Source organism: Diabrotica virgifera, chromosome 9, assembly GCF_917563875.1.
Source record: "Diabrotica virgifera virgifera chromosome 9, PGI_DIABVI_V3a".
NCBI classification, from domain to species: Eukaryota; Metazoa; Arthropoda; class Insecta; order Coleoptera; family Chrysomelidae; genus Diabrotica; species Diabrotica virgifera.
The window spans coordinates 149,081,404-149,097,232 of NC_065451.1; the positions used below are offsets into that span (position 1 = coordinate 149,081,404).

Sequence of the window (15,829 nt, forward strand, 5' to 3'; positions counted from 1 at the left end):
CTTTATTTCCTATCGAATACAGTCATTCGTTTTAAAGATTTCGATCAATGAGGTGCCAACATCTTTTTTTTCGTCCTTGAATTTTCAACCCTTAATAAAAAATAAACTACAGGTGATCAAAATCTGAAACCTAGTGATCATTGCTGTACAAACCGTGAGCAAAAGAATGGTATAATTATTTTTACGAAATTCGATCAATGAGGTGCTAACATCTCATAACCCATGTCATCGGCATAAATAAATTTGCGCGAGGTGGTAGTTTGTACATCTGACGTATAAATATTAAAAAGAAGAGGAGACATAACTGACCCTTGTGGCAAGCCATTTTGCAGGTTTCTGAAATTACTTTTTTTCCCATTTAGGTGTACTTGAAAAAGTCTGTCACTTAGCATTTGGTTGATCAACCTGTTGAACGAACGGCACGGTACCATCTGGTATACTTTTATATAAAAGACCCTCCTTCCACACTGTGTCGTAGGCGCAGGTCAAGTCTATGAAAGCTGCTACTGTTTTAAGTTTCTTTTGGAATCCGTTCTCAATAAATGTTGTTAAGGAGAGGACTTGGTCACCACAGCTTCTTCCCGGCATGAATCCAGCTTGTTCTTGAGGAATATTTGACTTTGTAAAGTAAAATAGTCTCTTTTGGATTATCCTCTCGAATATCTTGTAGCAGACGCTTAAAAGAGCGATTGGTCTGTAGCCCTCAGGTAGTGCAGGGTCTTTCCCAGGTTTAGATATTGCGATGATCTTACTCTTTTTGAAGGATTTTGGAAACTTCTGCTTAGTCAAGATTTGATTGTAAAATTCAAGAAGCCACTTACTGGTATTCGGACCGATGTGTTTTATAAATTTAGGATAAATGTTGTCAACTCCTGCGGCTTTACGACATTTTATTAATTTTAGAGCTTCTGCAAGTTCTTCTGGCTCGATGAGCTTCATTATTGGTAGGCTTTGTTGTTGAGCAATTTTGGCTTGTTTTAACTGAGATCGAACTTCTCTTTTATGATCTTTTTCTATTACTGGTTTTGAGAGGTTGGCTATGCGTTTGCCTATGTCTTCCGGTTGTGGGGCTGTAGAGTTTGCTGTAGGTTTGTTTGAACCAGAGTCTAGTTTCCTTAGAAGATTCCATGCGGTGCGGCTGCTGTGTGTGAAATTGAGATTTTCTAAAGTTTCCCTCCACCTTGTGGTTCTCGCGGAGTTTAGGGTTTCTAAGAGTTGTTCACCAACTTCAGGATCTCCAGATTTCTCATACTGATCAAGTAGTTCTTTACATTAAGCGTTCCAGCATGGGATGTAGGATTTGGTAACTCCACGTGGAATGTGCTTTTTTGCACACCTAATCACTAGTGATGCGAATCTTTCATAATTTTGAACCTCGGGTTTGATATGTCTTATATCACTTTCAAGTTGAAATTTAAACTCTTCCCACCTTGCCTTCCGGAAATTCCATATTGGCAAAGGGATTTAATTTATAATAGGGATGGTGGTGCCCAAGGTTGTAATTATTGGTCTATGTTGGGATTTAGGAAAGTTATCGAGAACTTCCCTTGTGGCGTTCTTAAAGTCATTTTTTGAGCCCGTTCCGCTGGAAGATATATCCGTGAGATCGGGATTGTAGCCCTTTTTCCATCTTGCAGAATGGAAGGTAGGTTTCTGTTTTGCATCGTATAAAAGTTTGAGATGGTGAAACTCAGCCCATTCGGTGATTTGTTCTCCTTGTTGGTTACATTGGTTATATCCCCATGTAGTATGGTGGCTGTTAAAGTCTCCAGTGTATATTGTCGGGTGAGAAAATGTGGGAAGTACGTTTGGTGGTTTGTATATATTGACTATAGTTATTTCGTCTACTTTCACAGCGAGTATAAAAATCTCTTGTGTCGAGTTAGAGTGAAATGTGCTGTAATGTTTGATGTCTGCTCTACAGTAAGTCGCTATATCATACTGAGCGTGGTTGAGTGAAGCTATTAGTGTGTATCCAGGGATTTGGCCACGGTTTTTTAATTGTATGTCGTCTGCAGTATGTGTTTCTTGAACGGTAACCACGTCAATCTTATTCTTTGCCAGGAGCTTGCCAAGATACTCGCTCTTGCTTCGGCTGATGCCTTCGATGTTCAATTGGCATACTCGAACCGTTGGTCCGATTGTCAACTGGCTCTGACAAGAGCCATCATTTGATCGTTTTGTGTTGTTCATTGCAATGTGTTCGCCAGGAGATCTACGAGAGACAGGTCTGGCGGTTCTATTGTTGCTAGTTCATTTAGCGTTACCCAGGGTGCACGTGTAGTATTCTACTACGGACGCGAACTAGCTTTACACCCCGGGGGCAAAAGTCGTTACTTCCGAAGAAGTTCTGAATAAACTTACAGAAGAAAATAGATTGACGAACATAAAAGAAATAGAAAAACAAACAAAGGAAGACGAACGTAGAAAGAAAAAAGCAAAAATTCAAAAACCGAAGAGAATTAAGAAACGAGAAGAAACTTTTAGTAGCTCAGAATCGAAAGAAGATTTGGTACAGGGCCCCCGTAACCGGGCGTGCAACGCGTGCGGCGCACGCGGGCGTAACCCCAAAGGGGCGCCATATGAGTATCAAAAATATAAATTTCGATCAAGAGGTCCTTATATTTCACAATATCGAAAATTATTATTATGAAAAGTTGTTTGGAATTAATTAAAAACTATGTTTTAATATGCAATTACATCCTTTTAATTAAATTTTTTTTCTTCTCAAATTACAGATACCCAACGCCTTTTTCATTTATTACGAATAATGCGATAACTCTTTTATTGTTATGGATTAATTAATTAATAATAATAAAAGAGTTATCACATTATTTGTTATAACTGAAAAGGGCTAATTATTAATAATAAAAGACTTATCACATTATTTCTAATAAATGCAAAGGGCGTTGTTGAAAAGTACAATTAATGTATAATAAAAAGTTCTTTCTAAAAAGCTTTGCATGGTCTAAAATCTAAGATGCAACCATCAAATCCTATCAAATTTTTTCATCTAGATCACAATATATTTCAATTAGAAGGATGTAATTGCATATAGAAACATAGTTTTTAATGCTGAACAACTTTTCATAATAACTTTTCAATATTGTGAAAACTAAATGTACTTTGCTCTTGGCCGAGATTCATATTTTTTGACATACCTCGTATAAGATTCATAAAATTTGATATTTCTGTGGTGTCAGGGTAAAAGTTCTTAAGTCAAGTTTTGGTCATTTTGAGTTAAGTGGACAAGCGGAAAGATAACGTTCTATACTTGTGTATAAAAAATCCTAAAAAAATTGTGGGTAAAAAAAAGTCGTATACAACGATTAAAGCATACAGAATAACGGCGGAAATAATAATACCTATAAGTCAAATCTTGCGATTTTTGAAACAAATCGCAATACGATGATTTCTGACTTAAGAACTTTTACTCTGGCACCACAGATTTGATGGTTGCATTCTGAGTTCTAGACAATGCAGAACTTTTTATGAAGAATAACTTTTTATCGTAAAATTAATAATAAAAGTTTCCCATATTATGGTTCCTAGTTATGCAGACACCCTGTACAAAATTTGTTTGAAAACTTTGAAATGACAAAATATTATTGTTTATTTACTTAAATGTATATTTTTAATTTAATATGCAGGGGGCTTCATTAATGTTGCAAAAAAATTAAGGGGAAAGGCGCAAAATGTCGCCTGTCAAAATTTTCAATGTGTTTTAAATGTATCCATTTTTTTCGAATCCTGAGAAAACTAGTATTTTAAATGTTGTTCTGAATTTTAAATATTTTTAAAAATAGTATTTTAAAAAAATTTAAACGCAGAATGAAAAATAACGATATTGCCGAGGGCCGACAGCCCCTTAAAATAATTAAAAAGATTCTTTTGAATTAAATATTTGCAATTATTATAAATCACACTAAATTTTCTCTTTTATTTTCACCCCTGTAACTTATTAAAATAAACATTTTAGAAGCTTTCAGGGATTTTCAGCCTCAGTAATAAGGTAGTCTTTCATTCTGGGTTTAAATTTTTCAAAAATATTTATTAGTTTTTATAATAGATTTAAAGGGCGCTAAAATATGTCCCGCACGCGGGCGCCAATCAGTCTTGCGGGGGCCCTGATTTGGTAGAACATGTTGACTTTGAAGATGATTTAGATCCTGAAATATTTGAAGAAAACGAGCAAATAATTGAGAAAGAAGTGCCAACAGTTGAAGAGTTGGGAAATAACCAAATCGCGCTGGGTATTTGGGTTGTTGTAGAGTACACATCAGTGGAACCTTGATTATCCGTCTCTCCATTAACCGTCACCTCTGTTAACCTTCAGGGTACATACAGAAGTTGTATTGACTACATTAGCGATAATTTTAATGCAAAAAAAATAAAAAAAGTTAATTTGATTTGTGATGAGGGCACAAACGGCTATCCATTGCTGACAGATAAAGAAATCATTGAAATGGCAACAAAGGCGGACCAAACAAATTCAGAAGCTGACACAGGCTTGGAATTTGACTGTAGCTTTATTGATGATAGTGCGGCAGATTCGTGCAAATATTTATAAGAATTGCACATTTAATGATACAAGCATATAAATTGGGCCACATATACTGCACATATAAAGGTTCAAATTTAGATATGAGGCCATCTCAGATTTTGCCTTTTACAAAAATGGCGGACATTCAAAATGGGCGACTATACATATGTGACTAATGGCACGATATCTTTTGAATGAAAAGTCCGATTTCAACCAAATTTGGTACATAGGTTCTTTTTGTGATTTACAAGGTCTATGTCGTGAACTGGAAGAATCGGTTTACCAGAAGTTGTGTTTTTCCTGGTTTTTCACGTAAAACTATTTTATATTATGTAAATAATTTATTTTCAATTTTTTTACCCTGTATATATTAATTTTTCATAATGGTAATACCACCATTGAAAAGAGCGTAAGAATATGTTTTAGAAAATATTTTGAACTTTTTAGTTATGTTAATTACCATTTAATAAATGCATAACGTATCTTCACATGTACCTTTGTGTGGCAGATTCGTGCAAATATTATAAGAATTATTGTGAATTTAACGGTAGAAGCATATAATTTGGACCACATATACTACACATACAAAAGTTCAAATTCAGATATCAGGCCATCTCAGATTTTGCCTCTTACAAAAATGACGAGTATTCAAAATGGCGGCTATACATATGTGAGTAATAGCACAATAGCTTTTGAACGAAAAGTCCGATTTCAGCCAAATTTGTCATCAAGGTTGTTTTTTGGATGAATAAGATCGAGGTTTTAAACCGGAAGAATCGGTTCACCAGAAGTTGTGTTTTACTGTTTTTTTTTATGTAAAAATCTGTTGTTTTTTTCAATTCGTTCACCCTGTATATATTAATTTTTCAAAAAGTTAATACCGCCATTGAAAAGAGTGTAAACATAATTATTACGAGAGATTTTGAACTTTTTAGTTATGTTAATTACAATTTAATAAATGCATAACGTATCTTCAGATGTACCTGTGTGCGTCAGATTCATTTTGAATGCCCGCCATTTTTGTAAAAGATAAAATCTGAGATGGCCTCATATCTAAATTTTAATCTTTGTATGTGTAGTGTGTGTGGTCCAAATTATATGATATAACCATTAAATGCACAATAATTCTTATATTATTTGCACGAATCTGCCGCACATAGGTTTATAGATACATGTGAAGATACATTATGCATTTATTAATTGGTAATTAACGTAACTAAAGAGTTCAAAATATTGCCTAAAAATATTTTTACGCTCTTTTCAACGCCGGTATTAACTTTTTGAAAAATTAATATATACAGGGTGAAAGAATTATTAGAAAAACAACATGTTTTTACATAAAAATCAGGAAAAACACAACTTCTGGTATATCGATTCTTCCGGTTCAAGACTTTGGTCTTGCACATCAAAAGAAGAACCTATATACCAAATTTGGTTGAAATCGGACTTTTCGTTCAAAAGTTATCGTGTTATTAGTCACATATGTATAGTCGCCATTTTGAATGCCCGCCATTTTTGTAAAAAGTAAAATCTGAGATGGTCTTTTATCTAAATTTGAACCTTGATGTGTGTAGTATACGTGGTCCAAATTATATGCTTCTACGATTAAATTCACAATAATTCTTATAATATTTGTACGAATCTGTCACACATAGGTACATGTGAAGATACATTATGCATTTATTAAATGGTAATTAACATAACTAAAATTTTCAAAATATTTTCTACAAAATAATTTTATGCTCTATTCAATTGCGGTATTACCTTTTTGAAAAATTAATATATACAGAGGGAAAAAAATTGAAAAAAAAAAACATATTTTTCACATAAACAACCAGTAAAAACGCAACTTCTGGTAAACCGATTCTTCTGGTTCACCACATACATCTTGTAAATCAAAAAAAGAACCTATATACCAAATTTGGTTGAAATCTGAAGTCTCGTTCAAAAGTTATCGTGCTATTAGTCACATATGTATAGTCGCCATTTTGAATCCCCGCCATTTTTGTAAAAGGTAAAATCTGAGATGGCCTCATATCTAAATTTGAACCTTTATATGTGTAGTAGTGATGTAACGAATGTCATTTTTTGAACATTCGCGAATACGAATGCGAATGCGAATATCTGCTACCGACATTCGCGAATGCGGATGCAAATGCGAATATTCAGTTTTTTTTTTAAATTTATTTATATTTTTGTAATGTTTCCTAAATTTTAAATGAAAAGTTAATTGATATTCAGTGTAAATGAATCTGAAACTTAAGCTTTATTACATAATACCAAATAATAAAAAAAATTTAGGCTGACATTGTGATTATACAAGGTTAAGTTCTATCTATCTATTGCCCTTCATTTGTCCAAAGTTGAACGTAGACCTCCCCCTAATTTTTCCACGCTTCTCGGTTCAGTGCTAATGCTGTCGATCTGATCCCTGCGTATCTTTTTAGATCATCCGACCATCTCCTCTGTGGTCTGCCCCTTGCTCTTTTGTAGTCTCAAGGTCTCCAGTGAGTTATCGCTTCATTCTATCTTCCGTCTCTTTGTCTAATGTTGTGTCCTGCATATTTCCATTTGAGAGTAGCTGCATGCTTGAGGTTAAGTTACCTTTTCTTAATAAAAAAAAAAAAGAAGTGAATAGATTTTGATTTTATTAACCTAATATTATCTTCAAATTATTTTTTTTTCTGATATATTCGCAAAACATTCGCACAAATTTCGCGAATGCGGATGCGAATGCGAATATGCAAAAACATGCGAATACGAATGTTCGTTACATCACTAATGTGTAGTATATGTGGTCCAAATTATATGCTTGTATCATTAAATGTGCAATTGTATCGCATATCGGCCGCACTATGAACCTATTGTAACTGACAAAGATTTGTGTAAATAATCTAGAGAAGCTGCATAGCATATGCAATAATTCATCGAGTGGTATTCTCAACAAGAAGAAGCCAATAAAGTAGATTGCATGATCTTATGCCGATTAAGAAATTCAGCGGTCGCAAAATGTGAAGTAACAGAAAAACAAACACAGATTTCAGAATATTTTAAATTGATTCGATTGTATGAACACAAATCGCTCTTATATTGTCAAACAAACCATAAAAATGAAATTTGAGAGTTGTACTATGAATTTTTAATTTTTTTTTTTGTTCTGTTAACCATCTTTTCGATTATCCGTCATACCCTTGGTCCGGTGCCCTGATGGATAATCGAGGTTCTACTGTATTAAACATTTTATTGGAAGAATTAGTCATAGTCATAGTCATACTTTATTGATCCTTTAAGACATTCAAAATAAATGTATAGGATACGTAAATGTATATTAATACAATATTCACAGTGTAACAAAATTGACAAAACATAAAATATATAAAATAACATTCTTACTAGTAAAATATGAAGCTACTGCAGTTTGTCCTCCAGATATTTATTTATCGAATAATATGCTGTTCTTATGAGTAAATTTTTTTTTAATTTAGTGGAGAGTGGTATTTCTTTGTTTGGAATAGTTTCTTCTCTAAAAAAGATCACAGAAGATGGACGTGGAAAAGCCCAGATGGTAAGACCAGAAACGAGATAGACTACATAATCAGTGACAAAAAATATATATTCAACGATGTCACAGTCCTTAATAGCTTTACCACAGGCAGCGATCATAGAATGGTAAGAGCCAAACTAAAATTAGACTTAATAACAGAAAGATCCAAAATGATTAGGAAGAAAGCCAACCCAATATGGATTGACCCAACGAATTTAAATGAATACCAAGGCAATATCAATAAAATCCTACAACAAAATGAATGCATGAATAATGTAGATGCCCTAAACGAAAATATCGTAGAAGCTATTCGAGAGGCTCAAGTAAAATGCTGTCCTAAAAGAAGCCAAGACGAAAAAATAACCATTGAAACAAAGCAACTAATGGAAACTAGAAGAAAAATCAAAGAAAACGAAAGCACTGACGAAGAAGAACTGCGAAAAATAAACAAAGAAGTATCAAAAGCTATAAGGAAAGATTTAAGGAAATTTAAGAATGAAAAAGTCCAGCGGACTATAGAAGAGAATAAAAGTCTGAAAGTCCTGAGAAGGCGGCTAAACAATGGAAAATGCGAAATACACAAACTAAAGAACAAAGAAGGAGTCCCCACATCAAATAGAGAAGAACTACTACACATAGTTGAAGACTTCTATCAAGAACTATATACAAGCCAAAGAGAAGACCAAAAGAATTTAGAAGCCGCTGCATCACGCAAAGTTATCAACCAGGGTTCAGAGCTCATGCCAGAGATCACACTAAGCGAAATCCAGGACGCAATGAAAAGGATGAAAAACAACAAAGCGCCAGGAGAAGATGGAGTCGTAATAGAAGCTATAAAGATGGGTGGACGTGTCCTTCTCAACCAAATAAAAATTTTGTTTAACCTTTGTCTAACAGATTGTTGCATACCGGAAACATGGAACAATGCAGTAACAATTTTACTACACAAGAAAGGAGACAAGGCGCACCTAGAAAACTATAGACCAATCAGCTTATTGAACCACATCTATAAAATGTTTACCCGAATAATTACGACAAGACTAGAAAAAAAGTTAGATTTCTACCAACCCCGAGAACAAGCTGGATTCCGCTCAAAATTCGGAACGAACGATCACCTACAAACAGTAAAAACCTTAATAGAAAAGTCGATAGAATATAACAAACCACTGGTACTTATCTTCGTAGACTTTCACAAAGCCTTCGACACTGTGGAATTAGACAGCATTATAACTGCTCTGAACAATAGTAGAATAGATTACCGGTTTACAAAGTTAGTGCAAACATTATACCAAAACGCCACAATGCGTGTAAAACTACATGATACTACCAGAGAAATTCATATCAAGCGAGGTGTGAGACAGGGCGACACTCTCTCACCTAAATTATTTATAGCGGTCCTCGAATACGCCTTTAAAATGCTAAAGTGGGAAAATAGAGGAATAAAGATAGATGGAGAAATGCTCAATCATCTGCGTTTTGCCGACGATATAGTACTTATTACCGAAGATCTGGGTGAAGCACAACAAATGCTACTAGAGTTAGAAAACGTGTCTTCAACAATAGGTCTAAAAATGAACATCAGTAAGACCAAATTTATGACAAATTTAGTTCCCAGCGAACACCTAACCATCCAAAATCAAGTGGTAGAATTGACAGAAAAGTACATATATCTCGGTCATGAAGTCAGAATAGGCAAGGACAATCAGACCTGCGAATTTCAACGACGAATAACACTTGCTTGGGCGGCGTATGGATCACTAAGAGACATCTTTAAGAGCAACATCCCGACAGCTATGAAACGGAAGACATTTGACCAATGCGTTCTTCCTATTATGACATACGGAGCAGAAACTCTCACGCTCACAAAAACAACAGCACTAAAAATGCGAGTGGCACAAAGGCGCATGGAAAGATCGATTCTCGGCGTGACAAAAAAAGACAAAATAAGGAACCAAGACTTAAGGAAAAGAACAGGTATCACTGATGTCGTTGAACGTATAGCCAAGCTGAAATGGAATTGGGCAGGTCACATAGCGCGACTGAAAGACTCACGATGGACCAGAAAACTAATTGACTGGCGCCCAAGAGAAGACAAACGCAGCAGAGGACGACCACCAACACGCTGGATGGACGACATTAAACGAATATCCAAGAAATGGCAACAAGAAGCACAGAACCGTGAAGAGTGGCGAAGAATGGGAGAGACCTATGTCCAGCAGTGGACAGAAGAGGTTGTATGATGATGATGATGATGGTATTTCTTTCACAGCTTTTGGCAAATGGTTGTATAAGGTCAGACCCATATATCTGAAACTATTTTGAAATTTGGATGTTCTGTGTTCAGGAACTCGTAAAGATTCAGCACTTCTTGTATTGTAATAGTGATTGTCTGCATTTACTGGAAATGTATTTATTTCCTTTTTTACATAGAGTAAACATTTATAGATATATAGGCAGTAGAAAGTTAAAATTTGATATTTAATAAAAATTGGTTTACAAGATTGTTGATAATCCAAATTAAAAATTTTACGGATAATTTTTTTTTTTGGGTAATGAACACTTTGGCACTATCTACTGAGTTCCCTTATAAAATTACATTATAGCACATGTGTATAAACGTTTATTAATGCCGTTTTTAATTCTAGATATAGCATGAAAACTTTATTCAATTTCATGTTCACTGAATTCACTTGCTCTGACCATTTCAGATTACAATCAATGAACACACCCAAAAACTTTGTAGAGTGAGTGGAAGATCACATATTGGGTCTATTGAATAAAAAGAAGTATAGTATTTTTACTACAAAAGCGATATTACGTAGGTCAAAATTTTTGACGTAAGAGAACTGTCAAAACATTAGAATGTGACTTTTCATTATTGTCATGTTTATTATAAATATGGCAATAAAGAAAAGTCACATTCTAATGTTTTGACAGTTCTCTTACATCAAAAATTTTGACCTACGTAATATCGCTTTTGTAGTAAAAATACTATATGTATTTGCTTTTACTTAAAAATATTTAAGTAATTACTTAATATTAATTGAATAAAGTCATTTCTTTAATGGATTATTTAATTACTATTAAGTAAATACTTAAATACGAGGAAGTAAAAGCAAATACTTTTTTTTATTCAATAGACCCATTGTTTCTATCATGGATGGTTAAGTTATAGTCATTGGTAGATGAGTTGTATGAATGAAAATAAATAATTTCTGTCTTGTCAATGTTTAATATTAGTCTGTTGGTATTACACCAGCATCTAAAGCAGTCAACAACAGTCTTCATTGTCATTTTTAATTCCTAGAGTGTACGTGCAGACTATTAACGAGGTATCGTCAGCAAACCTTGATATTATAAGTGCCCTTATGTGATCTGGTAGATCGTTAATAAAAATTAGGAATAATAATGGTCCCAGCACGGATCCCTGTGGTACTCCTTTGTTTGTCGTGTATGGTTCTGAGTTTGATTCTTTAATTTTCACAGCACTCTTCCTGTCACTTAAGAAATCTATTACCCATTCTAGAAATATCCCTCTAAAACCAGCATTATATAATTTATTGCGAATAAATGTTATGTCTAAGCAGTCAAAAGCTTGTGGTAGATCAAAAAATAGTCCTGCCAAGTGGTTTCTACTATCTAATTCATCATAAATACACTCAAACAAGTTGCATGCAGCCGTGAGTGTCGACTTTTTTGGTCTACATCCGTGTTGGTTTGGAGTTAATAAATTGAATTCTACTATAAAATTTAACATTCTGTTGTATACAACCTTCTCTATTACTTTGGAAATTATGCTAAGGACAGATGCTGGTCTATAATTTGAAATATCATGAGGGTCATTCTTTTTGAAGATTGGAATAACTTTTGCCATTTTAAATATGGATGGAAATTGGCTGGTTGTTATTGAGAGATTAACTAAATCGGTTAAAGGATTCAATATATGCTCAATAATCAGTTTTATTATTTTTACAGATATGTTATCAATACCAGTACTAGGATTATTTTTTAATTTATGGATTGTATTTTTTATTTCAATTGGAGTTACGGGTAAAAAGAAAAATGTTTGGTTACACATTTTTGAGGTAGTACAAGAAGAAGGCAACGATGTGCCAAAATGAGTTTGAAGATTGTATTCTGTAATTGTAGCAAAATATGAGGCAAACGAATTAGCAATATCACAAGACTTGTTAATAATTTTATTATCATAATGTAGAATAATATCATTGATAACAAGATAATTGATAACAAGATTAAAAATGAATGGAAAATTTGCTTTTTAAGATATAAAAAGAGTAGTAACACCTTTTTTGGCCTGATATAGAAGACGCGGATATGATAGTTGAAGACGATATCGTAAAAACTTTACCAGAACCCGTTAAAGACAGAAGGGATCATTTAATTTTTTATGTAAATTTTGTCGGGTTGAACCTTCAAATCTTAAAAAGTTTGTAACTTGCTTAAAAATAAATAAATTAAAGTTTTTTAAACACTTAAAAATTCGTGTTTTCTTGCATTTTTAAATTATTTACACTTGCCCCAAAAATAACACACGCTGTTGTAAGCTAAAGTCCATTGTCACACTTAGCCCAAATTGGCTGGAAAGTGTGAACCATGGATATCTAAAAAAAAATTAACATAATTTCCACATCAGATGTTACGAACGTGTTTATGGAACGTTTGTGTGGAACGATGTTCCACATCAGACTTAAAACATCTCCTAAATCATGCAAAATATGTCATAAAAATCATCTAACTGAAAACTAGTTCACACTTCGACGGGTTCCCTTATTTACTTTGCACTATTAATTTGTATAATTATTAGCAACTGACATTCTGCCGGACAGCAATTGCAATTAGATGTAGGAATCCTTCACATACAAATTAACAGTGCAAAGTAGTGATGTCTGTCACAGCGACAACTGCAACTGCCATCTGCAGTCAATGTCGGAATCGTACCTTAGGCTAAACATACTAAAAAAATCACTCTCATCTGACAACAGGTTTAGGAAATTCTAGACATCTAACGTGTACACTTCAGCGAGTTGTTTAATTGCTTAAAATGACAGTGCAGTTTACCTCCAAATTATTATCATTTACTTACTTTCTTCATTTGTTGTTTGCTTTAATTCAAATGGTGTAAATTTACGTTCTACTTCAGTTTTTACCGGAACTTCATTTGACTCTAAATAATCAGATGGGTCGTATAAGGGTTCTCTCTTGGTTTCTTCAGTAATCTCAATTTTGAAAGGATCCAAAGGACCATCATCATAGGTTTCATTATCTGTTTCTATTTTACAAGTTTTCTCACTGGCTTCTTGTTTCGTTTCCATGTTAATAGCCAAGCCAATTATTTCAGTTTTGATTACACAAATAAAATTATGGATAGTGTTTTGCAACAAAACAAAAGTCTAACCTACCTAACCCTAACATAAGATTTGTTTACAAGAAGGATTAGACTAGACATGTCAAATAGGGCATTCTGACATACCTGTCAAAATTAAATCATTAGACATGTCAAATAGGGCATTGTGACATACCTGTCAAAATTAAATCAATATGGCAGCCGGGAGGCAAACAAAAATTGTTATTCAAATTCTAGATTCCGTGCACTGTAGATATCTACTGTTTTATTTTATTGTTATTGTTAAAAGAATACTACTTTATGTTTAATTGTATTTTATTTTTTATCTACGTGTTACATTTTAGTACATGTGGCTTCTTCTGCCGCCATCTGCCATCTTCCCGCCCAGTCATCACCATGACAAGACACTTGACAGGAAGCATGAAGTCACAAAACATAGAACATGTATAACTAACTACACAACACGCTTTTTCTTCTTCTAAAATAAATGATAGTTCTCTAAAATATTTTGGGGGTTTAACAACACGAGGGATATGTCTAACACCAGCTTCAGATGGATTATCATCACCATTGTTACATCTTTCATATGTATCACTATCACTCATAAATACATATTCAATATCATTATTAGAAACAATTTTACTTTCACCATCTGACACAGGCTGATCCAAGAAACTATGAGTTTCAAGATTTCTTGAAGCTTCATCATTAGTCTCTTTGACTATAGAACTCTCTTCTGAAAGTATTACATGACTTTCATGATCAGATCCATTTTCAGAGAATGAATAACTATCGCTATGTGTTGGAATCATTGTATAGGGTTTGTAGTATTAACAACAGCATCTGCATTATTATCAAATTCATAGAGTAAATCTGACAAATTTCTATCACATATATTTACAGGTAAATTTGTTTTATTAATAAACTTTCTATTCCTTCTAAATTCATTGCCTTCAAAAACATTAATATTTTGTACCTGTGCTTCCGTTACCTCCGATACTCTTCTCTGGACAGAATAATTTTGGTCCTTGAAAAAACGCACTTCGGCAAATTCTGCATGTTTGGTTGTATGCTGGACACTTCCTAGGTTCATGTGCGTAGGAACACCGTGAACATTTCTCATTTTTCTTATTTGTTCTTCCTTCAGGTCTTCCATACCTTAAGGCGAGTACTTCCTGAGGCTCTTCCGCTGTTTTGTTGAGCAACTCAACATGCTACATGGTATCACTTCGATGCTTCGACAATATTCCTGCATTTTTTCCAGGGACATAGCAGGCTCTCTTAACAAATGCCGTTGTACTTGCCTATCCTGTATGCCAAGAACCAGTTTGTCTCGAATCATTCTATCAGCATAACTTGCCTTGCATTGGTCATTTTCACATACAAAGGCACAATTAGATGCTTGTTTCTAAGTTCAGTAAGGAACGAATCTCTAGTTTGGCCTTCTTTTTGATGGATACTATGAACTTGAAGGTTTCCATAGTTGTATTAGTTTTTGGCAAAAAATGGTCATCAAAACAAGAGACAAGACATCTTCAAGCTTGCTGGTCTTGCAGTTTGGAAAAGTGTTGTATACATCTAAACAAGATTCACCAATGATATTAAGCAGTATGCTATTTTTATTTTCTCAGCTGCAGTATTTTTTTCAGATGCTAACATGAAAATTTCAAACCTCTGTTTCCATTTCAGCCATCCATGTGGTTGTACATTAACCCTTTCAGTCATCGTGTCCACACCCATGGACATCGATTTTCAAAGCATTCTCTTAAAACATCGATGGTTATTATCGCCCAAATCATTTTGTCCATGTGTGGGTACATGCATAAGAAAAGCATTGAATACATTGATAGCCATCTGTTAGTCGATTTGTGAAGCTATATAAAACGCAAAACAGGTTGCATTTAGCACGCTGTCGTGGTGGTGAAAACACCTGTTTGTTATTGGAACGATTTCTATTAAATAAACTTGTTTTTTCGTACAAATACCTGCTGATTTGGGTAAGTAAAGAGCATTAGTATAGTGTGTTTATATTATGTATCAAACTGTTGACTGAAAATATCTTATAAAGTGGTGTATATTTATATGTCTATGTAGATGGACAAAATGACTTAGGCATACTTATGCATATAAAAATTAGCAAGGTCGTGTTGTTTTAGATATCCATAAAATGGAAAGTTTACCGTCAACTAGTAAAAAAAAGAGATGGTCACGACCCTTGACTGAGGATGAACTTCTGGATTTACTCATGAAAGACGATGACTCAGAAATATTACGTTTGTCAGATGCTGATGACGCCAACAGTATTGCGGATCTAAATGACGTTTCCTCAGAATTTGGCGATGATATCCAAGATATTGAGGAAACTATTTTTGACGGA

General features: G+C 34.0%; 1 protein-coding gene across 3 annotated transcripts in view; it reads right to left on the reverse strand.

Annotated features, from left to right (window-relative positions):
• Positions 1-13,769, reverse strand: part of LOC126892295 (zinc finger protein 664-like) — a 175,208-nt gene extending 161,439 nt beyond the window's left edge. Inside the window, exon 1 of one of the 3 annotated variants that reach the window (XM_050661800.1) lies at positions 13,192-13,769. In XM_050661800.1, coding sequence (XP_050517757.1) covers positions 13,192-13,420 — 229 coding nt within the window. In that variant the 5' untranslated portion in view covers positions 13,421-13,769. The remainder of the gene's footprint in view (positions 1-13,191) is intronic. The other 2 variants (XM_050661802.1, XM_050661803.1) reach the window with 2 other exon arrangements.
• Between the last annotated feature and the right edge of the window lie 2,060 nt (positions 13,770-15,829).